The sequence below is a fragment of the Tinamus guttatus genome, unplaced genomic scaffold (assembly GCF_059628265.1).
Source record: "Tinamus guttatus ecotype Peru unplaced genomic scaffold, ASM5962826v1 Tinamus_guttatus_pri_ptg000397l, whole genome shotgun sequence".
Lineage (NCBI taxonomy): Eukaryota > Metazoa > Chordata > Aves > Tinamiformes > Tinamidae > Tinamus > Tinamus guttatus.
Genome location: NW_028288931.1, coordinates 2,018,319 through 2,043,194, shown reverse-complemented (window position 1 = coordinate 2,043,194; position 24,876 = coordinate 2,018,319). Strand labels below are relative to the sequence as shown.

Below are 24,876 nucleotides of genomic sequence, written 5' to 3'. Positions count from 1 at the left end.
CATGCTTTCCCTGATTACCCTTCCAGATCCTTTCCATGCTCACAGCACGAGCCCTCTGCCTCCCAATCAATCAAACCTGGACATATCTGAACAAATACGACTCACCACAATCATCAACGGGAGGGGACAGAAGCTGACACACTTCTTGTTTCATAATATACCTAATGAACCCAGCCAGCTCTTATCCCTTGTTCTAATAACGTTTGCTGTCCTACTAAAACCCCATCTCTATGTCCTACCCATGACAGTGCCTAGTCTAGACTTTCCTATGCTGGCAGAAGAGTGGTTTGTGAGGGATTTTTTTGGTGTGCTTTATAGCTAATACCAATTACAACAAGCTTTAAGCGTGATTGAGGAATTACAACAAGCTTTAAGCGTGATCGAGGAAGTATATTCCTATTCTGTGATAAGAATGACCTCATGGGGAGTTTTGCTGGCGTAATTAAGCAAGCATTGTTATGTTCCTTTAGCTTCCCATGTAGTTCTACTTCTAAGTACCCTTTTGCAGACTTTAAATTCAGAATTAAGATCATTAGCACACAATCAAGACACCGGTCAGGCCTCAGAAAGAGGGCTCTTTTAAAGCTTCAGTGCATGGAGCCATTTACGAGCTTGGAATGTTTGAAAGTTGCTGGGTAACTGCTGCTAACCACACAATGAAACACTGCAAAACACAACGTAGTTTTCTAACAATAAATTCACATATCAAGTCAACAACCAGGGGGAATTAAGGGGAATATTCAGTGCTGTTCTTTACTTCAAGACCTCAAACCATGAATGATTTTGATTACACTGGGGACCTTACCTCTCTGCTCTAGGCAATCAGTTATTTCTGGACGACAAACGTTACAGCTTTGCACAGTAATCCTGGATCCATTCTTTCGCAAAACCAAGTGAAATTTTCTGCAAAGGCCTTCAGATTATTTGCAATCTTGTAATCAGGAACATTTCTATCTTGCTCGAAACTGTTCATTTCCAATTCCAAAGGCTCTGGAGGGGTAATCCTGGCAGCAAATATATCTATCCATTGCCAAACTCCATTCCTTGGTGATTCCATTGTTCTTCAGCATGTCGGAGGACTGATTTTTCCTGCTTTGTTAGAGCTGAATTGGACTATGCGCTCTGCCATAATTCAGTCTCCAACTCTCTTTCTTTGGCTTGATTCTCAAGTTCTTTTGACAACGCTTGTGTATGTACAGAATCTGACTGGGTTTATGTTGCACAAGTTAAAAAGGAAAATACCTGCTGCTAGCAGATTTGGAGTAAAATAGTATTAAAGGGGAATATCAGATGCATAAAACACTGCCAGGCACCCCTCCTTCTTTTCTGTGGGGGCCTGTACACAAAGTACTAAGCACCTTTTTCTTTTTTTTTTCAAGAGAGTGGAATACATAGCTGGCTCTTCCATCTGCCGGCCTTGCAATTCAAACTCATGTTACATGTAATGTGTAGAAACATCGAACCATTCTGGGTGCGATATTGCCAGGACAGCAGCATGCCTGTGCAGTTTGACAACACACAGAGCTACCACTTTCTCGCCTTTTTCATCGCTGGCAATCATGTTCTATGCAAGAAAAGCAGCAATTCCTCCAGCTGCCTGCTTCCTTGTTAACACAAATGGCTCTGGTTAAGAACAGACTGATCCTTTGCTCTAGAACGCTCCGATGAAGAGCCCTGGAGACAAGCACTGTCCACGGGCAGGCTGCAGCACGCCGTTACCTCACACCGCTAGAAACGGGCAGGCACAGGGAGTTCTACAGCCCTGCACACCAGCCAGCCGCGGGGCCGACCCACGGCACTGGTGGACGGTGCAGGGAAGCGCCTCAGGGCGGCAGCGCGGGGCAGGACACACTCCCCTCAGGGCGGCAGCTCGGCCTCCATCTTGCCAACGGCCGCCCGCGTTTGGGCGGGAAACGCGCGCGGGCGGCGGGGGCGCGCGCAGGCGCGCGCGCGGGGCACGGCCAGAGGGGCGCGCATGCGCGCTCGGGCCGCACCGCCCGCCGGGGGGGGGCGCGGAGGAGCGGCGCATGCGCAGCGAGGGCAGGCTCGGTTTTGGCGCGGGCTGCCCCTCCTCGCCCCCGCCGCGTTTCCCTCCTGCGGCGCCGCTCTCGCCGGAAGCCCCGCGGGAAGTCTCGCGAGAGGCGGCGGCGGCGGTCGCGGTGGCGCTGCGTGCTGCTCCGGAGGGTCCCTCAGCCGCTCGGTTCCGCGCAGCGCCCGCGCCGCCCCCGCCCGCCGCCGCCGCCATGTCCCGCTACCTGCGGCCCCCCAACACGTCTCTCTTCGTGCGCAACGTGGCCGATGACACGCGGTGAGCGCGGGCGGGCGCGCGGGGCGGGCGCGGGGGCTGCGCAGGCTTTGGCGGGCTCGCTAGGCCGCGGCGGGCCGGGGGCGGCGGGGAGGCCTCGCCTCGCGCGGCTCCTTCCCTGCCCCCCGCCTCGCCTTCCGCCCCTTTCTCCTTTGTCCCTTCGCTCCCAGAGCGCATCCAGGGAGAACAAAGCTGGGCCGGAGCCGCGGGGAGCCCTCCCGGCCGCCCTGCGGCTCCTGCAGCCGCACATGGAGGCGGGATTCGCGGGCCCTTGCGCCGCGTCGGTGCTCGGCAGCGGCTGGAATTTAAAATATGCGTTTGAAAATGCACCGATTCTTGCCCGGGAGGGAGAAAACGGAGCACGCGGGATCCCCAGCGGGGCCAGTCCCGTTAGCGGGGTTGGTAATTGCTGCCCGCCCGGGTGGAGTGTCGTTGGGCTAATTGTTGTGTGCGTGGCCTCTGAGAGGCTCTTAATGTGGAGGGAGAAAAGAAAACGCCTTTTCTCTATAACAATTGCGGCAAAATTAGGTAAGCCTGCACCTTAGAGCAATACTTTTCACTATATATTTGTTTTTAAAGAAGGATTAAGCATATATATTGCATGCATCAATATTTGCTGCTTGGATGTTTTTAGTGAACTACTATATTTCTCTGTTTCCCTTCTGCACTTTAGCATCTCCTTTTCATGTTTATTACCAGTTGTGAAACGTTTATTGAGTATATGCGTTAGGAAGGCAAATGTGATTTGGAGCATTCCTTATGCTTTTTATTACAGAATTTTTATGGAAGTTGCTCTAAGATTTGCTTGTATAAGGTCAAGTTTTGAAGCTTGCTGGCAGGACGGCTTGCACCAAAGTTGTTCAGCAAATAACAGTAACGTAGGCACAATGGAATGAACTGGGAACATTATTGTTGTCAAAGAAATTAATAGCTTTTTTTTTTTTTAATCAGCATTCATTCCTCTTTTGACAGTAAATTATTTTAGGGTCAGAACAGTAAAGGAGGAAGACTTTAAAACCTCTTAAAAATGAAACTCCTGTTCAAGCTTTCATTGTAAGCTTGTGATTAAATGATATTTTTAGAGATAGCTTCATTGGACGACGCTTACTTTGGTTGTTGGAACTGGCTTCTTGTTATCATGTATATAATATAGCCTGCTGATTATGTGCATAGATTTTTTTTTTTTTCCTAGTGCATGAGGAGGAGAAAATTATACATTCACATGAGTGTGTCATACAGATTGTTGAGTTAAAATATACAGAAAATATATGTAAAGAAGTTAATGTAACTAAAAAAACGCCTCTTCTGAAGGGACAGGAGTTAGGTTAAGCTGTTCTCACCCTGCCACCTCCGTGGAGTAGCTAAGGGATTGAATGGGGTGCTCCCTCTTTCTCTTCCCTCCAATAGGTTGTTAAGTGCTGCGTGTTCAATGGAAATGCCTTTGTGTGGCTGATTCCTTCTTGTACCTTTTCTTTGCATGTTACAGTTAATGTTTGCATGTTGCAAAATTGGTGTTAAGAATTTTATGGGATTCTTGAGAGAATTCTTGGACCCTTCTCCCTTTTAGCCTGCTTTGTTAGTATATTTTGAATTGAATTAGCTAATATATGTTATTTGTCAGTTTTCACTTATATTGTGAACTTATGCTAAACTGGATTCAAAATACTGGGGTGTATTTTGAGCATCTTGAGGTTCAAGCTGTTTCAGAAAAGCCTGGTGTGTTCTTGGCAGTAATCTGTTGGATCTTTCCCACCATCCCACAAATATTTTACTACACTGATCCTCTTCAGAGCGCTCCAAAAAGATGGTTGGTCACATTATCTGGTCATAGGCATCTCTGTTGTTATTATTTAGCTTAGCAGATGTTTCTAACATAGGGAGGAAACATATATATTTGTGATATTTTAGGTCTGAAGATTTGCGCCGTGAGTTTGGTCGTTATGGGCCTATAGTTGATGTATACGTTCCACTTGACTTCTACACTCGTCGTCCCAGAGGATTTGCTTATGTTCAATATCCTTTCTTCAGATGGCTGATTAGTGAGGGGTGTTGAAGTTTGAAATTCAAGTTTGTGTAAGAGGTAACAAATCTAAATGAAAAAGTAGTTTACTTTTGTGTTGTATCTAATAAGTGTCTTTCTTATGTTGTAGACTTTCATTATATTTGAAGATTAACTCCTCTCAGTTGTTCTTTGCCTTTTTGCAAAGCTTAAATCAAGTCCAGTAATATAAAAGCTTGCTTATGTGACTTAAATTAATACTATATAATTTAAATGAAAAATTATCACTGACTCAAAATTTTCTACCATGTTTTTATTATAACTGGTATGTAAGTAAATTGTGCTTAGCAAATTGTGGCTCGTATTCATTGTTAATTTAAAAAAATTTTAAGAAAATGGGAACTGGAATCACTTGATCAAAAGCAGATTGTATAAAAATGAGGTGAAGTTCTTTCTTTAATATTGTCCCCTAATTTACTGTCCTCTGTTGTTGCCTCAGAATGTAAAGCTGTACAGTAATGGCGACCCCAAAGAGAAAGCATGAAAGAACCTTTAGAGTAGAGTTCAACAATTAAGGCAAGTAGACAAGCCAAAGACCTCTTAAGGATCAGGCTTGAAGAGAAGGGAGAGTTTGGGAAAAGAAAAAATAAAGAAAAGCTGGAAGAAGGACAAGCCATAATGGGAGACAAAGCTTCGCTTTATCTACAAAAGGGGGAAAAGGTTGTTTTTCAAAGTAAAAGATAAAGCCATCTGTCATTTTTGGCCAAGCATCTCATGACAAGTCCTTCTGACAAGCACTTAAAGAGTTAAAGGTCAAGATGAAGTTGAATGGTGGCCAAGATTAAAGGAGTCATACCTGATGTATCCTACAGAATAACAGTTCTTCTTCTGTTTGTCATGTAAGCAGTAATTTGATGAATGATTCTGGTTTAGTCCATTGACAAAACCTGTAATATTTCTCTTGTGAGTGCTACTGTAATTGTGATCATGAATTAAAATGCATTCGTTCTTGGTGTCTCAAGGTAAATAATACCTACAACATGGTAGTTTATTTTCTGCATAGATGATGCTGGTGATGGACTGAGTTGCTCTAAGAAAGGCAATTTGTTCTTTCAAGTTCCACATGTGGAATTACAGTAGTGGTCCATCTCAGGCATTAAAATTGGCAAAGATTGTGTTCCTGAACATCTGACTAATAGCGTAATATTTTTAGTCCATGGTTTTATCACAGAAAGGCTGTTGACAGTCTATATATGTGTCCTTGGCATCCCATAATTTAAATATTTAAAATCAGCTGCTGAAGAAGAAAGCCTTATCCCAATTTAAAAAAAAATAGAAATATATAGTGTTTTCCTGTTGGCATGCCTTAAGTATTTTAAGAACTCTGATTTCTTTTTCTTGTAGTGTGAATATAGTGCAGAGAACTGAATTACCATTAACAATTAACTTATTTGGAAAATACGCATTTCTTATTTAAGTACAAGTGGGGGAAGAAGAAACTTGGGTGCTGCATAGCAATTGCTTGGTTGTGGATAAGTTCATGGGCATAGCATTAGATTGAATTTTACTACATTATAGCAATTCTCAGATAGTTGGAGCAATAAAAGTTGCTCGCATTTACTGTAGCATGCCCAAAACAAAAAAAGTAAAATGAGAAAATAACTGATTTAAAATAACAGCTTTGTTAATTGCTCAAATTCCCAAGTACCTTAACACTCACCACATTTGAAGATGTCCGTGATGCAGAAGATGCTCTCCATAATTTGGACCGAAAGTGGATTTGTGGTCGGCAAATAGAAATCCAGTTTGCACAAGGGGATCGGAAGAGTAAGTGCTTGCATGTACTTCATTGGATTATGATTTTAGCCTTAATATTTAGTACTAGCCAACATTACACAAGTTATAAATTACTGAGCTTTTTTTCTTTCTTTCTTGTACGTAAACAGCATGTAGATATTTTGCCTTCTGTGCAATAGCTATTAATGTTTCCTGTTGTAATTAGATAACTGGGTACAGTGGTTGCTTGCCACAGTGTATGAACTGAAAATATTATTCAAGATCTTTCTGTGCAGTTTTATCAAGCTTTCTTGCAGGAACAGCCTGATGAGAATTCTCCCTGTCAAAAGTGTGTAGCTCACTCAGTTTAATGTATTGCACTGTTACGTTGCTGTGTGTTAGTGGTTCTGTGTGCTATGCCAGGCCGCTTTCCAGGATTGAGGTAACATCTTCAGCTTCATTTTCTTATGATTTTGGATAAAAATAAATTTTAAAATATCTCAGTCCGCTCTGGAAAAGAGTGCTTATTTTTGCTCAGGTAATTGTAAAGACGTAATTCCTCACATAGTTAGCAGCATGTGCAATAAGGTTGCTTTGGGTACAAACCAAACATAGATGTGTTGGTCTGGAACAGTGTTGTTTGTTCAGGCCTCTACTCCAGCAAGTGACTGGCTACAAATATGCTAGATTGCAAAAAATGCTGCTTTTCATTAAATATGCATGTGCAACGTGAGTGCCTCAAAGATTTTTCAGTTAAAGTTGTCAGAGAAACAACCTACGCACTTTTCTTCAAAAGCGCACATTGAGTTTTTCTGAAGTCAATGGAAATCACCTGCTCTGAAGGACAAACTTCTGTCCCATCTATGTAAACATTGGGGTTTCTGTTCTGTTTCTGAACAGAAATTAATTAGAACTAACTCAATGATGTCAACAGCAGCACTTAGCACTTAAACTTGTAGCCACTGGCTACAATAGATAAACATGTTTTGCCCTATCAAGTTAAAAATACACCGAAATGCCATCTTTGGGTTTGAATTAGGATTGGATTCAATAAAAGGGGAAAAAAAAAAGTTGTGCTGCTTTGATGCTTTGAAAAGATATAACAGGAGGTGCCTGCGTTCATTTCCACTAATTATTTAAATAATTAAACCACAAAGTGAATGTGCATTGCTGTACTTTGGGACAGTGGCTTTCACTTTTTTTTTTTTTTTTTTTTCTTTTAGAATCTGACTTGTTTTGTGGAAGCAGTTTCATTACTTCTATGTAAAATCTCCATGTGGGAAGGAGACAATCTTTTAATCATTAGAGAGGACAGTAGATCAACTGTAATGAGTGATACTGCATAGTCATAAAAATGGGAATTTAATTCCCAGTTAGCTGCCCCTTTTTAGGTGAATGAAGACATTTTCAACAATGTTGGCAGATATGAGTTACTAACCTGGCCAGTCCCACCAGGTCAGAGCTTCTCAGTGGGCTGAAATCACCGCAGCCAGTTATTTTTTCTGCATTGACAGTTCTGACAGGGCTGCATCAGGTTTTCTCCAGTGGTTAAACCAGCAAAGCATCAGTGGCATTCAGCACTCTTGTGTCTTTTTCTGTCTTTTTAATAAACATCTTTCCTAAAATCATGAATTAAGCTTTCTGATTAATACGTAAATAGCATTAATAATATTACCGAAGAGAAAATAGAGACTTTGTATATTTGCTGTTGTTGTTTTGAACTTAAAATGCTAAAACCTGCTATTTTTCTACAGCACCAAATCAAATGAAAGCCAAGGAAGGGAGAAACCTATACAGTTCTTCTCGTTACGATGACTATGACAGATACAGGCGATCTAGAAGCCGGAGTTACGAAAGGAGACGGTCTAGAAGTCGTTCTTTTGATTACAACTATAGAAGATCGTATAGTCCTAGAAAGTAAGTGTAGTGTGTTTGGCTTTAACTGCACAGCAGTCTGTTGGAAAAGAAACACCACTGACGATTTAGTTCTTAACATTTTGCATATTCTTCTAAACTTACTTTGTAGTCATTTGAGGGAATTGTGTTGCTTGCATGCTTCATCAAAACAAATATTGATTGAAATGATTCTCTGCTTCATTGGCGAATAACTAAAAGCAAATGCACATCTCTAGTTTATTAATTATCTGTATAAATGCATAGGTATTTGTCACTGTTTACTTTTTCTGATATACCTTTTTAGCAGTAGACCTACTGGAAGACCTCGACGTAGCAGAAGCCATTCGGACAACGATAGGTAAAATACTTTTTACACCATTTAAATCTAAACTAGTTCACTGTATTCCTTTAACTGTAGGCTTAAAAGTTTCTCCTGGTAAACAATTTTTAATGTACTAGATGTCTAAGAATAGTGTTTTTACATTCAAATCTCCTCTCTCCCCTTTATTCTGATAGGTTCAAACACCGCAATCGATCTTTTTCAAGATCTAAGTCCAATTCAAGATCACGATCCAAGTCACAGCCCAAGAAAGAAATGAAGGCTAAATCACGGTCTAGGTCTGCATCTCACACCAAATCTAGAGGCACCTCTAAAACAGATTCTAAAACACACTATAAGTCCAGCTCAAGATATGAAAAGGAATCGAGAAAAAAAGAACCAGCTAGATCCAAATCACAGTCAAGATCACATTCTAGATCTAGGTCAAAATCCAGATCGAGGTCATGGACTAGTCCCAAGTCCAGTGGCCACTAACAGTGTATCCATGTTGTTTTTAGGCATGTAACATTCATTTACACACAGTTCAGTTTACTTAAATTATCAGGAATATGATGTTGCAACAGTACTTTAAAAAAAAAAAAATCAGTTTTCCCTGTAGCCAACAATGGTTATAACTAAAACAGTGTCGAGAAGCCACTGAGAGAGAGAGAGAGAGAGAGAGAATGTCCACTTGGTTAAATGTCATGGGCAGCTACTGATTTGATTGTGGTGTCTCTATGTATATTTTTGTAAAGACTTGCATTTTTAATGCTTCAATATTGGTGATGACTTGATCGTAACTTGCAACATTGTCCTTTTGAAAATGTCATACCCGCAGAGAAACCGGTACTAGCTCGTGCCGAACGGTTAAACCAGCTGTTTAACTTGTTCTTTAATACTAAACTTCGTGATAAGATGGAAAACTGGAGAGCTGTAGCGCAACACTGACCGCCGGGCCGCGCGCACCGGCAGTTACGTTTCGGTGGGTGGAAGGCAGGTTTTTGTGCTCTCCGTGCGCGCCGCCCGCGCGTCGGCAAAGGGAGCTCTGCAGAGAGCTGAGATTTCTCTTGAACGCTGCCGTCTGCAGAGGTGGTGCTGATGCGTAGCCTACCCGGGAGAGAGTTAGCCCTGAAGCTTGTTCAGGGACCGGGCACCGTCCTGACGTGTCAGGATGGGGCCTTGTGGCTTTTTACCTGGCTGCTAATACTAAACGTTTGTGTGAGGGGCAAAAAGCCTTGAAATGGAAAATTAAGTTCAGATTTCAGCAAATGACAGAGCAACTGCGTATTAGGTTGTGTGTACATTTTATGCAGTTTTTGTATCTATTCTAAATTTTAGTGAGCAGTTAACCATAAAATTGCTTAGTTTTCCTGCTGTTAGATACAAGTAGATCGTTTCGAGTTGTGTGTGTACAGTATATAAGAACTAAACTCTTATGCCAATGACTCCTGTGGTTAGTTGGTGTATTCATAGGTATAAAACTGTAGCCATCTCTCTTCTTGAGTAACAAAGGCTTGCTTTTCACATCAACAGGTATTTAGTCGAGCAAGTCTGAATCACTTTTTCCTCAGAATGAATAGTGGTTTGGTACAAGATTTCATTTTACTTGAGAACAAATGTTTCAAGTTGGATATGAACAAGAGCTGCATCTCTAGCTATTTAGTTTATCACTAATACAATATATTTAGTAAATTGAATGTGAAAAAATAACAAAACCAGTGTGTAATCTTAAAAGTATTTCTCTAGAAGGCAAGATACTTCGTTATCAAAATGGCTTTTGGCATTGTTTTTTTTTTTCCTATTTCCCTTCAAAAGCCAGCATCACACACTTAGTGTTCCTTGCTGTCTGTGTAGTAGCATACAAGACATTTGTTTAGAAACTTCCTTTTTAGAGAAACGTTTTGGTTTTAATGTTTTCCGCAGGGCCTTTGAAGAACTGCAGATGGCTTTTGAGTACTGGCAGTGGAACGTGCTTAGGGAGTTGATTCTAGAACCTTTGTATATTTGATAGTATTTCTAACTTTTTCTTTACTGTTTGCAGTTAATGTTCATGTTCTGCTATGCAATCATTTATATGCACGTTCCTTTAATTTTGTAGACTTTCCTGGATGTATAGTTTAAAAACAACAAAAAGTCTATTTAAAACTGTAGCAGTAGCGTGCAGCTCTAGCAGAGGAAAGTTGTGGGATTAAACTTTGTATTTCCTTTCTTATAGAGGCTTCTAAAAAGGTATTTTTATATGTTCTTTTTAACAAATATTGTGTACTACCTTTAAAACATCAATGTTTTGATCAAAATAACTAAAGACCCAGCTTATTTTCTGCTTGCTGTAAATTTAGCAAACATGCTGTAATAAAAAAATGAAGGAAATACTGATCCACTGGAATTATTGTAGCTTTAGAATTTGACTCCAGAGCATTGCTAGGAGCAGAGCTACGCATCCCTTGTGGAGTAAAATCTTTACTATGGTTTTTCAGTAAAGTCAGGAATTTGTTTATTGCTTGACATCTGAGTAAATATCACTTCCTATTTCTAAGAGGGGTACTAGACAAAATAAGACTGACAAGCAAACGTTTTAATACACAGAAATTTCTCTTTCATTAACGTTTGTTATTGCTGGATGGACTTCCCTATGGTTATAACTTAGATATTGCTGGCTAGGTTACAAACTGCAGTTAAAGGTTCATACAGAAGCTGATTCCTAGGTGATAGCTCCTGGTTTTACGTTTGCCTTATCCAAAGCTGCATCACCAGTGGGTCTCCAGCAGGTTGTGAACGGTTTTTGGTGCTCAAGAGCTTGAGCTGCCTCCTGGCACTAGTGGTACCTAGAACTTGTTCTCTTTATGCCACTGAATGAGAGTAATTCTGAAGAGCACTTAAATATTTTGATAAATCCAGTCTTATACTTTCTAAGCTGAACTATGTTTGTCTGGTAGTTGATTTCCCTAAAAAATGGTTTGTAACAGCAAAAAAAACCCTCCTGTTTTTCAGCCTCTTTAAATTACAGAGGTTCAAAGGCTCTTGGGATGGTGCGGGTGCAGAGCTGGTGTGTTTGGGGAGCAGCCTGCCAAGGGTTGCTGTGATTAATGATCACATTTTAGCCCAGCCAGAATTGGAGCTGGTTGGTGGGGAGGAGGGAAGAGGGCAGCGTGTCCAGGCTGAGGTTCCAACTTCTGCCTGCAGCCTAATAGCAACATACCTCAACTATTTTGTCACAGTGTCCTTATATTGTGTGCCTCAATTTATGTATAGCACAGTTTAAATTTTTTGTTTTGAAAATCCAGTTCATTGCAAGTATAATGTAGTATCTGACAGTTCTGATGGTTCTTTCTTTCTCTCCCAGAGGTAGGACTAAACTTTGACTTGACTTGTGTATATGAACAAGCCAGAAAAGCCGAACACAAACCCACGATGTTTCAAGAGTGCATGAATAAAGATGTTGTCCTAGTTCTTGCTCCCATGGAAAAAAATGTGAAGAAGCTGTTCTGTGGGCCTTTCAGTTGGGGACGAGTTAGCAGGATGTGGCCAAAAGGGCAGGGAATGTTTATGCATTCACGCAAGTCCAGCCACAGCCCATCTAGATAACATCTCCCTCCCTTGATGCAGGTGTCTATTCCTGCTCTAAAAAAGCAGTAGCCTGTCTTGTGCAAGCTACCCGCAGGTTATGCACAGCTGGAATGCAAGAACATACGCAGGCTACAAAAGATCATGTATAGGCATCTTTCTTTTGGAGTCTCAAGACTGGTGGGAATTACGTTTTTTTTTTTTTCTCTGTGGTAAACTAGATTTTGTCATTCCTGCAAATTCTGTAGAATTGAAGTAGTGTGTATAAACTCTGCTGAAACTAATGGCTGTGCTCCAAAGTATCTGCAGCATAATGACTGATCTCAGCAGTAACAGAAGGCTCTATTGGAACTTCCTTTTTCACCAAAAGTCCATGCACCCAACTGACAATTTTAATTAAAAATCTTAAAATTTAGTCTTTCAGTAGCTGGGTGTTTAAATTAGGGACTATGATAGACTGGTCTCTGAAAGCTAAATGTTATCCTTTCTATGTCTTTTAAAGATGTTTAAGTGTATACTATAATGGCTTTATTCAAAGTGAAAGTTTTCAATTTAAATGTTATTTTGACCTCTGCTCCTAGAAGAGCTTTTTCTTTTTCTCTAAATGTTTAGTCTGGGGTAACAACTTGAAAACTGTTCAGAGAAGGGTAATTGGATAAAAAATACATTTGCAGCACTGCTACATGATTTTTGGCAGGGATGTTGCAGATAACATTTTGAAGTACAAAAGAATAGATTGACACCTCTTTAGGACATAATCGCCCATTAGTAATTGCTGGTTTTCTCCATTTATCTTGTAACTTGCTTAAGAAGTCTGTAGTCCATTGCTATAATACTTGTCTAAAGATGCTCTTACTGATGAGACTATTATAGGAAGGGAAGACTATGTACCCTGTAGTGTGTTTGATCAAAAGATGCTAATGTTTTATTCATACACATCCTTTCTTCTTGAGTTTTGTGTTCCATCTGTGCAAATAACCCTGTGAATTGGGAATAAAATGTACAAGTTTTGACTATACCTTGAAATCACCTTCTGACTTAATTAATGCAGCTGGTCACCAAACACTGAACTACCCCAGGGAGCTTCCTCTTAGCGCAGAGCCCTTGAGCCAGGAGCACGAGCACAACTGGGCTCTGCGAACTGCACTGGGCTCTCCTCGAGGGGGTTGTTCAGCTTTCCTGGGCAGAGCCCGGCTCTCCCTTTAACTCCTTTTTGGGGGTAATGAGTCATTTTAGTCTTGTGCTGCACAAATCACTTGGCAAGACAGAAGCGAGAGGGGGGCTGGGCAAGGGAGCTGCTGTGGTGGGTTTTGGGCTCCACAGCACCCGCCTGCTCTCAGCAGGCTGCTCTCCTGGCGCTTACAATGGTCCTCAGGCGGGCAGGGTGACAGGACAGTGACATCGATGGGCCTTTAAGTACCTGGATCAGCCTTCCGAAGCGTCCCTGCTTTGCCAAGGTTGGGCTAGCAGGGTGCTCCTACTGCCCGTTACACCACCTAAGAAACCACAGAGGATCACATCAAGGGGGAATTTTGTCTCTGCCTCCATTGCTTTTAAAAGAGGGCTAAAGGGGGAGGTGGAAGAACCTTCATGTTCTCAAGGATTTCAGCATAGACGCCTGAGTTAAATACTCCTTGTGAAGGTTCCTCCTTACCTCCTTGGGGCAATATACTGTCAACTAAGCACTTTCAAATGGGTCAAAATCTTTTTACTGCTATGAACTACTAAAAGCCCCATCTTTGAGAAGTCATTTAGACAAAGGTTGGTGCCGTTTGCACTTCTTTCACAAAGGCAGCGCTTAAACTGTACCTGCTCATGTTTTACACGCCCAAGGTGTGCTGGAGTGGACAGTGTGGGGATGCCAGTCCTAGAGAATGATACACAGGCTTCGCGAGGCAGGTTTCTGCTCCTACCCCTGCAGTATTGTTCCACTGCCCAACACTTCAACCAAGTCCAAATATCCTGCATACAGAACCTAGTTACAATGCTCTATTTGTAACCACAAGCAACATTTTACACTACCCTCTTAAAATAAATAACAGTAGTTTAGGGGGAGAAAATCTGATTTAATTTGTTTCCAATTTTTACATATAAAGTTTATAATTCACATTCCAAAATTGAGTTTACGCAATTATAGTTGGGATACAGCTCTTAACATTGGTGAAGATCCATGTCAAAGACAATTTTGAAGACTGCCAATTCAATCTCATTTGAAACAAAATATTTGTAAACATTCAACCAGCTGCCAACAAGTTCTGAATGTATAGGAAGAACACATTTTAAAACCTTTTACAATTATAAAAATCACATTGAAATTTACTGTTTTGTTATCTACTATTTTAAAAACAATCTCAGATTCTGTGGATAACAGGCCCTTGTTTCTACCACAATCAAGTGAATTGTGGCAGCATTCAAACCTACCCTCTGGCTGTTAGGAACTTATTTTTCATTTTGTTACTGCAGTTGCTGGTGATTGGTGAAGCCTGGACAGAAGAGCGCTGAAGCAGGGACAAGTTTCAGAAATGAAAACATTATCAAAGCAGCTCAGTTCTGATCAGCTTCCTAATCACAGCCCTTTGCATTTCTTAGGAGACATCTCATCATTTAACATGCATCTCTCCTATATATTCAGAACATGAGCACCTTACAGTGGAGCTTTTTTTTTAAAGGTTTTTTTTTTTTAATTACAAAATTCTAAATATGCCTCTTTTGCACTGAGTTTAAGAAAGGAGCCTACGAAGAAAAACGTGCATGTTCACTGTTAAGTGCAAGGGCACAGCCACAAGTGTGCTTTTACGATTTTTTTTTTCTTTAAACAAAATACTTCTTTTTTAAATCAGGCCATGTACTCAGCATGGTCATCTTACATTCAGCAGTTTTGTACTAAAAATACTTTTGTGCAGGAAAGCCCAGCATAAATTTACATATGCTACAAAGTTTTACAGTTATTTACATGGCTCTTTCTTCACTACCTATGAAAACATTTTATATCTGCCACAAGCTACAAGTAATTTAAAACAATATTACAGGGTAACCAATTTAAGACTAGCCTAAGTAACTCTATTCCATTTTTTTCCTCCACAATTACAAAATCGATATAAAAATGCATTTTAAAACTCATCAGTGCAATTAAAATACAAAGATTTAAGTTTTTGGCAGTCATCTGGCAATGTAAAATATCTCATTAGTTGGCACAGTTTGACTGAAATTCCAAATAATTTTCTAGAGTTGAAGAAAGACCAAAATTAATTTGCCTGATGTGTTCTATCTGTGCAAGAATAAGCAAGGAATCAATTTAGCTGCAGGCTTGAATGCTTGTCCAGTGTAAAGAGTGCCAAATAAAAGCTCACAGGTATAAAAGAGAGGAGAAAAAATAAAAAAGAAAAAATTCTACAAGTGCCACCTAGGCAAGTCTCCTCTGCTAGGAAAGTCTGCTCTGCAGAGCCTTTACACAAGTAGCAAACTTAAGTTTGAAAGACAAAATAACTGCCTAAAGCTCTCAGTGTATTTTTCCCCAGTTAATGCTGCAGTTAAGTGGAAGTTGGTTTTCTAATACCATTCCTAATAGCATACTAGGAAATAGTCACAATTTCAATTTTGAAATAGTCCAGATCTGTCACAGTAAATGGAAGAACTGAACTTTCTCATAATTGAAATTCACTACAGACAAAATGTTTTTTTTCTTCACAGTGAAATGCACACAGCACAGTGAGGTGAAGCACTGGAGGGGTATGTAAACTATCCCCGTTCCCCTTCCAGCTGCCCAACTATGTGCAGCAGACTAGCTCCATATACCTGTACATCTGGAGTTATGAATGCCTATTCTCAAATTTGAAACCCTGTAAATTTAAGTAACTAAAAATATGAAAAGTTACATCTCAGGCCTGGACTTTAAGTAATGTTTTAAGCTGAAATGTCATTATTTCTTTATCAGAAGGTTTAAAAGAAACGGGTACCCAGTGGCTTGGTGGCTTAGGAAGAACACTTGGTGAGGGTGGCTCACTAAATTTTGCACCAGCATAGTTCTGATTGGTTTGAGGTGTGAAAAACAAGTTGGAATTTGATAAATTAGGACTCCAATTTTGATTATTGGGGAAATGAACATTGTTCTTTCCCCCTTTCTGCATGGCCTGCCATGCAGCAGGTGATGAGTTGCATCCATGTCCTCTTTCTTTCTTCATATAGGTCATCTTCATCTGAGAGTTCTGATCTTTATTCTTCTGCCTGTTTTTAAGTTGTTGATGGTTCTTGGTGGTATTTCTAGCTTGTGGAACTGGAATGTTGAACCTTTCTCCACCACCCATCTTCAACTTAAGTGTCACCTATAAAACAGAATGACAGAGTGAAGCTTGGATTTTGTGACTTTTTCAAACTTTTTTTTAATAAAGATTCCAGGGAGTTGAAATCAATCCATCTCAAAATTAGACAAATGGAGAATAGCGAAAATGGTGTTTTTTTTTTTTTTTTCCCCTCCATGAGCAGAAGAGTCTTCAGTAATACAGACTCAAGAACTTAGCTGACAGTCATGAGAACTGAATTATAGTGAAGTTTGAAATGTCTTTTCTGTTCAGTGTTAACACAGAGGACAACTCAAATGAGCTAAGAGCTGTACTGGCACCCGTCCCAGCAGCATTCCAAGACACAGGCAGCCAGTATCAAAGCAACACTAACCCCACATTTGGGGTAGAGGTGAAGAAACAGGGAGGCCAAGTTAAAAACACTCACTGGTACAAGAATCCAGAAGTGAATTTTAGGTGAAAACAGCCAAGAACTCGACAGTGAGGGCACATCCCCTAGGTAAGGGAGGATATGGACTGTCCCATGGCTCAGCAATGGCTCATCAGGACACTCTAGGCCAATCTGTCCTTCTGCGACAGTTGCAGCCTTGTCTGCCTTTAGGAAAAGCTGGCTCTGGAAATAGCTGCTACCACCACTTCCTTTCTCCTCAATAATAAAAAAAAAATACTAAGAGCATGTTAAAGACATTGCTCAAATGCAATGCCAGATTTAAGTTGTTAATATCTAATCCCGAAAGCATTTATATTTATGCTCAGCCTATGATACGCCTAGAGATCTGGGCAAGGTCTTCAACTGATAAAGCCACTCCCAGCCTCACGTAAGTGCTCAGCTGAATGGCAGAGACAGGGCTTCCTGGGTAAGCCCAACAACAACAAACAATATTCCTAACATGGAGCTGTATAGCTGATCACAGCAAGGAAGGAGCAAAATCCACTTCCCAAACAGCTTTTCCCAGAGGGAAAAGGGAGTGGGGGGGCACATGCACTAGTAGCACATACAGCCAGACTCAGGCACACCTCAGGAAGAGAGCTGCCCTCAAAGTATGAGAGGAACTGAAAACAACCTCAAACGAAAAGCAGCCATTTATAACTGGACTTCTAAACTACAGAGCCAGATATTAAAACACCCTGGTTGGTCCTTTCATGTCAGTTCTCCCACCGTACATTTATCCCCATTTACCTTTCGCTTGTCTTTTCGGATTCCACACTCTCCAAATCCTGTCCTCTTTCTTGCTTCCAAGCCTGGAAAAGTAGGTGCTGCCTTTTGCTGGATTCCTTCCTTTGGCTAGGAATAGAAGTTTTCATGGGCTGATCTGCTGCGTTCAGCCAGGTAGCCGAGCCCAACATCGGATTCTCGGCACAGAGGTTCCAAGAGAGAAGTCTCAACTGGATAAATTAAGAGAAGTCTGAATTCAAATAATGGAACACACAATTGTTTCTCTTTTTATTATTTTTTTTTTTTAAATGAAAAGAGTCACATGATCTCTAAGCCCAAGTCAGATGTGTTTCTCTATTAAGAAAGGCAACATACTTAAACCATATTTTTAAAATAATACAAGCGTTTTATCTATATGAGCTTCACCATTATGTTTAATATTTTCATAAATGTATTTTCATCTTGGTATACTAAGAAATATTTAACAAACATTTTGTTTAAGCAGAAACGAGCACAACCTTAGCCTCTCTTTCAAAGGGAGGTAAAAACGACGACCAAAAACGAACAATAAAAGAGCAGACACACATTGGGGTGAAGTACAAGGAACCTGGTGTCTCAGTGTATGTTCTCTGAGCAGAAACCCTCCTCTGAAGCCGTCCCTCGGGAACTCACCACCCAACTCAGTGGGACCAGCACCGCACACTGCCAAACTTAGCTGGCCCTAAGCGCCCGAACACTTCCCATCGCACCCTCGAAGCCTCTTCCAAACACTCCCATTTCAAAACGAAGCAATTCCTGACCAGCTTTTAAAGGAGTTTCCTGTTTAACCCTCGTTTATGTTCTCCCGAGGTCTTTTTCGAGGCGCTCCAGCCTATTGACCTCCCCAGCATACTGCGTCACTCTGTGCCACCCGCACCTATGAAGTGTCCCCCTCTCCCGAAAGCTCCAAGCTTTCTCCTCTCTCTTCTCGCCCCCCTCGACCCGCTGGGCCGGACAATCCCCGGCGCCGCTTCCCCAACAATGGAGGAGCTCGGCGAGCACAACATGGCGGCGGCGCCCTGCCCTTCCCACAGCGCTCTTCCCTTACCGACTTCTGTCCGTCTCGCCGGCTCCCAAGCACAGACACACACGGGCTTTTAGGAGCCGAGCCCGCTGCTCCTCCACCGTCACTCGTCGGCCCCCCACCCCCCCCTACAAAGCGCACTCCAAGTCTCTCCACCAACTCCTGCCGCTGCTCCTCTACCTCCCACACAAAATGGCGGCCGCGGAACTACGCCGTATAACGCCGTCACCCTCCTCCCCCCCCTCCCTAGGCCTTCCCGCTCCAGCCAATAGGAGCGCGCTGCGCGCCTCCCGCGGCCAATGAGGAGCAAGCCCCGCCTGTTGCTGGGGCGCCCAGGCAGGCAACGTGGGCGGGCGGAGCCGCGGTTTGAATCGCCTCAGCGAAGGGCAGCTCGGGAGGGGCGGCGCGGCCGCCGCCTTCGGCTTTTGTTCCCCTGTTTTATCGCCTTTACAAAGTTAAGGGCTTAAAATAACGCGTGCGAGGTGTATGACCCGTTTCGAGTCACTGCCGGTAGCTTCGGTTCGCGGAAAACGTCCACGTAAGGTTTGGCAAGCCCATAATCTCCCCCATGCATTGCCACCTTCGTTCTTCCCTTTTACAAGATATTTAAAGATTTCAGAGGGGTTTTAATGCCAAAACAAAGCGAAGTTTGAAGGGAAAGTATTCATGATTTAAAGTGCTGCTGTGCTGTGGAATGGATTCCAAAAAAAAGCGAAAAAGAATCTGTCAGAATCTTAACCTTCACAGCTTCGTTCCTTCCACCTCAGGGCATCATTTATACAGAAACAAAGTTTGGGACCTTTACTGTGTATCTAACAAAATTACATTACTATGAGAGACCCCAGCACTCCTGGAGCAAGCCTCTCCATACAGTCACCTGCAGGCATCGGAAGCACTCAAAATACAACAAAATAATATCAATTTCTCATCGATTTCGGGGGGAGGGGAAACGGTACACAAAAGTAAGAGACTGGGGTTTCCGGAGTGTGAATTGGGAGGAAACTCCTTTGTGCTCTGCTTCCCTCAGCAGAGAAATGGAAAACACACAACTTCCTCTTTTATCTGTAAGATACGTCAAAACGAAGCTGGTTTCTTACTGCTAAGCGCCTGGTGGGACAGGGGGCACTGACTTATCTCAGTCCTTGGGCAGAAATGGAACAAGGATACGCTCTCCAGGGAGGCATCTGGTCTAAGTAGTATTTCAAAATGCAATGCATTATTAAAGAAAAGCTATATTCTATTTTAATATACACGAGGTGTTGACACAACCAAGCTGAGGCCTTTGTTCATGCTCTTTATTGCATGTTTGCACAAACCAAATGGAGATTAAATTTGTTTTCCTCCCTTTGCTGTGTGTTTCTTGGTATTTAATGTTATGTCTGAGATTCTTTGAGTAACTTTCCTTTAAGCAGAAGGCCTCAGTAGCAGTATCTGCTGTAACCAAGCACATAAGCCTTGAGAGTTCACTAATGATCTCAAACAACTCTCCAATAACACATATCAGCTGGTTTTCACTTTTGTGTTTTTATCTACTAAAATATCTCCTCATCTCATAATGTGTGTTTAAATCAGGGCACATCACTGAAGCTTGCAAATAACATTTTACTGGCTGCAAATGTGCACTTGTGTAGGGAACAGAACAGTCAGGTAGTTTTCATCTCAGCTCAAGGATGACACAAGGTCTGGCTGTTTTTCCACATTATCTCTTAGACACTTCAGAAAACATCTTGTCCCTTTCGGGATTGGTTTTGGGGTCAGGCTGACACAATTGGCCAGAGGCACAAAGGAGCGGGAAGCCTCAGTGTTAAACCAATTTCACTGAAACACACTGGGAAGCCAGCTGAATGCTACAAGAGTTGTGTAATGCGCTCAGTTTAAGCAGGAACTCAAGGGGTTCTTCTAAATCAAATCAAAGGACAGGCAGTGTAGAATATCTAAAACAGTGTCTAACTTAAATAAAAGTTGCCATCATTTCACACTGCAGTATCTGAAGACTTGGCTAACTTTCCTCTCCTGCAGTAGAGCAAGAGAGGATAAAGTTTCCAGGGCTGCTGTAACCCAAACAGGTACAGAAACACCTTGTGTGTCTGCACATCCCAGACCACATCTGCCAAATCCAGGTCCCAGGTAACTCTGATTTCTTATTACGGAGATCTAGGATCTCTTCTAAAGAAGATACTCCATTCCCTCAAATACTGATTTTAAATCCACACTGTTTTTATGGCCTCAGCACCAGACTTCCTGCTCCAAAGGCCATGGCAGGAAAGTCCCCTGGATTACTCATGGGCTGCTGGCTGCATCGTGAGCCGTGGTGACACACGAGCCACATCCAGGATCATTTGTGCAGTTCCTCGCCAGCCACGGGGCCACGGCGCTGTCCCCACCTGCGCCGCAGGACACAGAACTGCGGGCCTGGCTTCCTATCACGGCGTGACTCCCCGCTGCAGACAGACTCCTTGACCTCGTCTCCACCCACCTTCACTACGTGCTCTTAAAACTTACTTTGCAAATGCTTTTTATTGCGCAAGAGTCTGCTCTGTCATCGTTACTCTGCTTCCTCCAGGTAAGCAGAGGCTGACTGCAAGAACAACCAAGATTAGCGAGGCAGATGCTTAGGCTGGGTCTACCTTCCTCAAATCCTCCTCTCCCAGCCCTCCAACTCGCTGCTGTGGCCACAGCAACTGCAATCCAACACGGCCTTCCCCTTCAGTAACTCCGTTCCCTCTCAAAGCAGGTCTAACCAGCAGCTCCCCCCAGGGAAGCCAGCTCTGCCTGTGCTGACACTGCGAGAGCCGGAATGAGCCCAGTTGTTCTAGAGAAGACAAAGTCCCCAGGGCCTCAGCAGCCCCACACTGAAGGGCCTCCAGCTCTGATCGACAGATCTACCCACGCACACATTCATGCCAGGACAGAAGCTCAAGGGAAAAGCCCCGACAGCGGCTGCAGGAAGCAGCCCGGACAGGTGAATCAACACGGAACTACTGCCCCAGTTTTATTGCACAGGTGACAAACTTCCAGTGACCCTTGGCTTTAACAGGGCAGAAAGAATAAACACACTCGGCATTACTGAGATTCCCACGACTTGCTTCAAATTAGTAACATGATACCACCTGAGCCAAATATTAACTGGGGTAACAATAATCTAACAAAGTTTTCCCTGTGTGGGAAACGTGTTGATTTTGTACGTTCTTAAAAATCAACAAGAGTGTTAAGTATACAGTAACAGAGTAGACTTTATTCCATTTGGCAAAGGAGTTCAGGCTCTCAGGTTAAATGAGGTACTCAGTAAAGCTGAGGAAATGCACAGAAGGTGGTACACAAGATCCAGCTGGGCATTTGAATCTCCTCAGAATAAACACAGAGAAGCTGCACATCAAACACTCCAGCAATTCGAGGAAAAATTATATTAACTAATTGCTTAAATAAAGGTCCTTACAAGTTTGTTTTTAATGAACGCAGAGGCAGGATACCTAAAGATAATTCATATCCCTGGCTTGGATAGTGCATTATCTCCAGAGTAAGAGATTCCTCCTCCAGACTGCTAAAACCAGACACATGCTCAGCAGTTATCTCTGAGGACTTACCTCCTTTGCTGAGGTGTGACTGCACCATGTATATCTGTATATATACATACGCATGTGTATGCACATAGCTCAGCAACAGTGAGGCAAATATGGAAATACAAAGCTCATTTAAGGCCAGTTATAGAAGCCATGAGCCTGAGGGCTCAGGAGAAATCCCAGAGCCCACGATGGAGCAGTTTCACTGTAACTGGAATCTGAACTTGGTAAATAAAAGCACATCCAGGCATGACTCCTGCATCACCCCCACGGGCTCACCTGCCTCAACAGCTCCCCATTCCAATCCCCAGCAGCTCTGAGTCACCAAGGCCCATAAGAGCCTTCAGCCCATTTAAGTCAACATGCTCAATTCACACCTTATCAGCAGAGAAAACATTCCCACCCTCAAGGCTCCTCAGTACACAGGAACGAGCAGAAGGGGTTTTCCAGCCAGCCCCCTTGTCCAGGACGTTACAATCTAAGGAGGCAAAGAAGCTGCTCCTGCATACAGCCTAGCTGGGAACAAAAAGCCCTTAGATTATAAAAGTCAAGCTAGAAGATTTTTCTTTTACCCTGGCAGGACATAAGAGAATCCAGAAAGCTAATTAAAACCTGGAATGTGCTTCCAGATACGCTGCAGTAACGCTTCTTCCTTTATAGCCCTTGTTTTTTGTCAGAACAGCAGCTTTCTTTGCAGATAAAGAAAACCTGGCTTTGTAATTCACAAGAGCCCGCTGGATGCAGAGATATAAGGGAGCAGGGAATGACTCCGGGCTGACTGCTGCTTTGCTAACTCAGGACTGTGCCCTGCGGATAGTCCATTCTCACTGTGAGCCATGTGGTTCTCATTAATTGTCACTGTTGAAGATGTGGGGTCCCAAAGGGGCTGAAAGTTGTCCTATTGTATAGGAAAAAATGTTTGTTGGCTTATACTGCTGGGAGCAATTTGTAGCTCTTCAGGCAATTGCCTGGTGATCAAATAAGTCTTAGTACAGCTTTTCAGCAAAGGCTAAAGGGGAATTCCTTCCGGCAGAAAAAGAAAAAAACAGCCCATTTCACACTACTGAATTGCACTAGCTTTCCTTTATCCCACAATACTTTATACACCATTGATGTGATCCTGCAAACAATTACTTGTGGAAGTCGTGTCCCTTACATAGGTAATGCTTCCGAATTAGCTAAACCAACCCAGATGGGGAAGCACCAGCTGAGCCCCAGGGTCACACCGCGCTGTGACTCTTGCTCCAGGGTAAGGGCCCTCTGCAAACCCATCTGGGATATTCCGCATCCCTAGGCATCACTTCCACTCTGAAATGCAGCTGCCCCTTGTGCACCCACACTCCCGTTTGCAGGGCAGCAGATATTCAACATGCAGGAAATAATATTGTGGTGAGGATGCTCTGAACCTGAGAAGCACGGGTTCTCCACGGCAGGCACAATTAATAGCAGGATAACTGAGTAAGGGCTGAACTGGAAAAGTCCTGCCACGTAGGGACACTGGTCCAGGGGTGGCCACCTCCAGCCTGGGAAGCTTGTGGGCTCTCCTGCTGCACCTGGAAGGACCTTGTTAACATATTGGGCCTGCTCCTTATTGCAGTTTCCACAGCACAACATGACCCCGAGAGGCACGGGGCAGCACCCTGTTATGGACCCGGCTCTCAGAACCGCCCACGTGAGTAGCAGCTGAAGGCTCAGATGGGACCCAGGTGCCAGCGGTTCCCAAGAGCCCTGGGAGCCGTGGGGAACCCTCCGCTTCCCTGCAGCGGAGCAAGAGGAAGCGCCAGGTTCCCAGTCTGCCCCCAAATCTTCCTCAGGCTTTTGCAGGTCCCGGCGAGTGTCACCCGCTCCCCTGGAGAGGGCAGCCGAGGACTGCTGAACGCGGCCCCGCTGCTCCAGGAGCTGCCGGGAGTCCGGCCTCAAAACGGGTCCTTGGGTTGCGGGAGCCGGCCCTGCTGCGAGGGAAAGGGGGATGTACCCGGGGGCAAGGGGGAACGGCCTCTCCTTTGCAGCCAGTGCCCTGGCTGCTCCTCCGCATGGCACTCAGCAGCGTTGTATTGTCTTTCCCAAACCATAACACTGCAAATTCCTTTGAGATTTCAGGCAGCCTCGCACCTATCCACTGCAATGGAGCCTGGAATAACAGATGCCGGGTCCTCCCGCTGCTCCGGTGTCACCCGCCAGCACAGGCTGTCCCAGCTTGGCTGCAACAACAGCACAATCTGCAAGCAGCCAACTCCCTGCTGCTGCTCGCCTGATGAAGAAGAGTTAGGTGGGAGGAAGGACGAGCTGGGACAGGCGGAGCAGAGACACTGGCCCCTGCAGACCCGGGCCCATCGTGACCGCAGTGTGGACTGCGCAGCTTTAGGCAACTCATTTTCTTTCCCCTCCTTTTGCAGAGGGAAAGTCACTGTTTTGGTATTAGCGGAGCGTGTTTGTGCACAGAGAAGTGCCTTGCATGATTTCACAGGCACAGGGAGGTGAGATTCCTGCTGTTAATGGAACCAGGCAAGACAGCGGGGGGACAGTTTTATGAGCTTGTCCTGTGCACAAACAGGCATCTCAGGGTTTTTCTCTCTCTGCTCCTTAGCTCTCTTCCTTCCCTCTCCTCTTCCACGTCCCCACAGAGCTCAGAAAAAGCCCCTGAATGTGTCTTGCCTAAAGCATCCCAGGTACATGGAGAAATCAAAGAGACTGAGCAAATGATTGGGGCAAGGCGCAGGGCTCGGGTGACTGTGAGATGTGGCACTAGCAGCCAGAAGCAGAACACAAGACCCAGAGGGGAAGTGGGGAAGGAAAGAAAACCTGACACACATTCACCAACAGAACGTGAGGCAGAGCAAGAAACCGGAGGAAGGATTCAAACTGATGGATTTTCAGCCCAAGGGAATAACACGGAATGGTACAAGAAACCCAGAGGAAACCAGAAGCACTGCTGTAAGA

The 24,876-nt window shown here is 43.5% G+C and overlaps 2 protein-coding genes across 6 annotated transcripts; one reads left to right on the top strand and one right to left on the bottom strand.

Moving 5' to 3' along the window:
• Positions 1–2,152: 2,152 nt before the first annotated feature.
• Positions 2,153–12,877, top strand: SRSF10 (serine and arginine rich splicing factor 10). Of its 5 annotated transcripts, XM_088531119.1 has the most exons (7): positions 2,153–2,308; positions 4,214–4,320; positions 6,030–6,131; positions 7,835–7,997; positions 8,281–8,334; positions 8,493–8,594; positions 11,639–12,877. In XM_088531119.1, exons 1-7 carry the CDS (start codon positions 2,244–2,246, stop codon positions 11,655–11,657), a joined length of 612 nt encoding a protein of 203 aa, XP_088387245.1. In that variant the 5' UTR covers positions 2,153–2,243; the 3' UTR covers positions 11,658–12,877. The 5 variants fall into 5 exon arrangements, with proteins under 5 accessions (XP_088387245.1, XP_088387248.1, XP_088387244.1 ...); XM_088531122.1 differs by lacking the exon at positions 11,639–12,877 and having other exon boundaries at positions 2,154–2,308; positions 8,493–9,218; XM_088531118.1 differs by lacking the exon at positions 11,639–12,877 and having other exon boundaries at positions 2,155–2,308; positions 8,284–8,334; positions 8,493–9,218.
• A 1,329-nt stretch (positions 12,878–14,206) lies between these two features.
• PNRC2 (proline rich nuclear receptor coactivator 2) lies at positions 14,207–18,562 on the bottom strand. The gene is made up of 3 exons (XM_010224781.2): positions 18,401–18,562; positions 17,338–17,543; positions 14,207–16,181 (listed from the first exon to the last, which is right to left on the bottom strand). Exon 3 carries the CDS (start codon positions 16,161–16,163, stop codon positions 15,738–15,740), a length of 426 nt encoding a protein of 141 aa, XP_010223083.1. The 5' UTR covers positions 16,164–16,181; positions 17,338–17,543; positions 18,401–18,562; the 3' UTR covers positions 14,207–15,737.
• Positions 18,563–24,876: the final 6,314 nt, after the last annotated feature.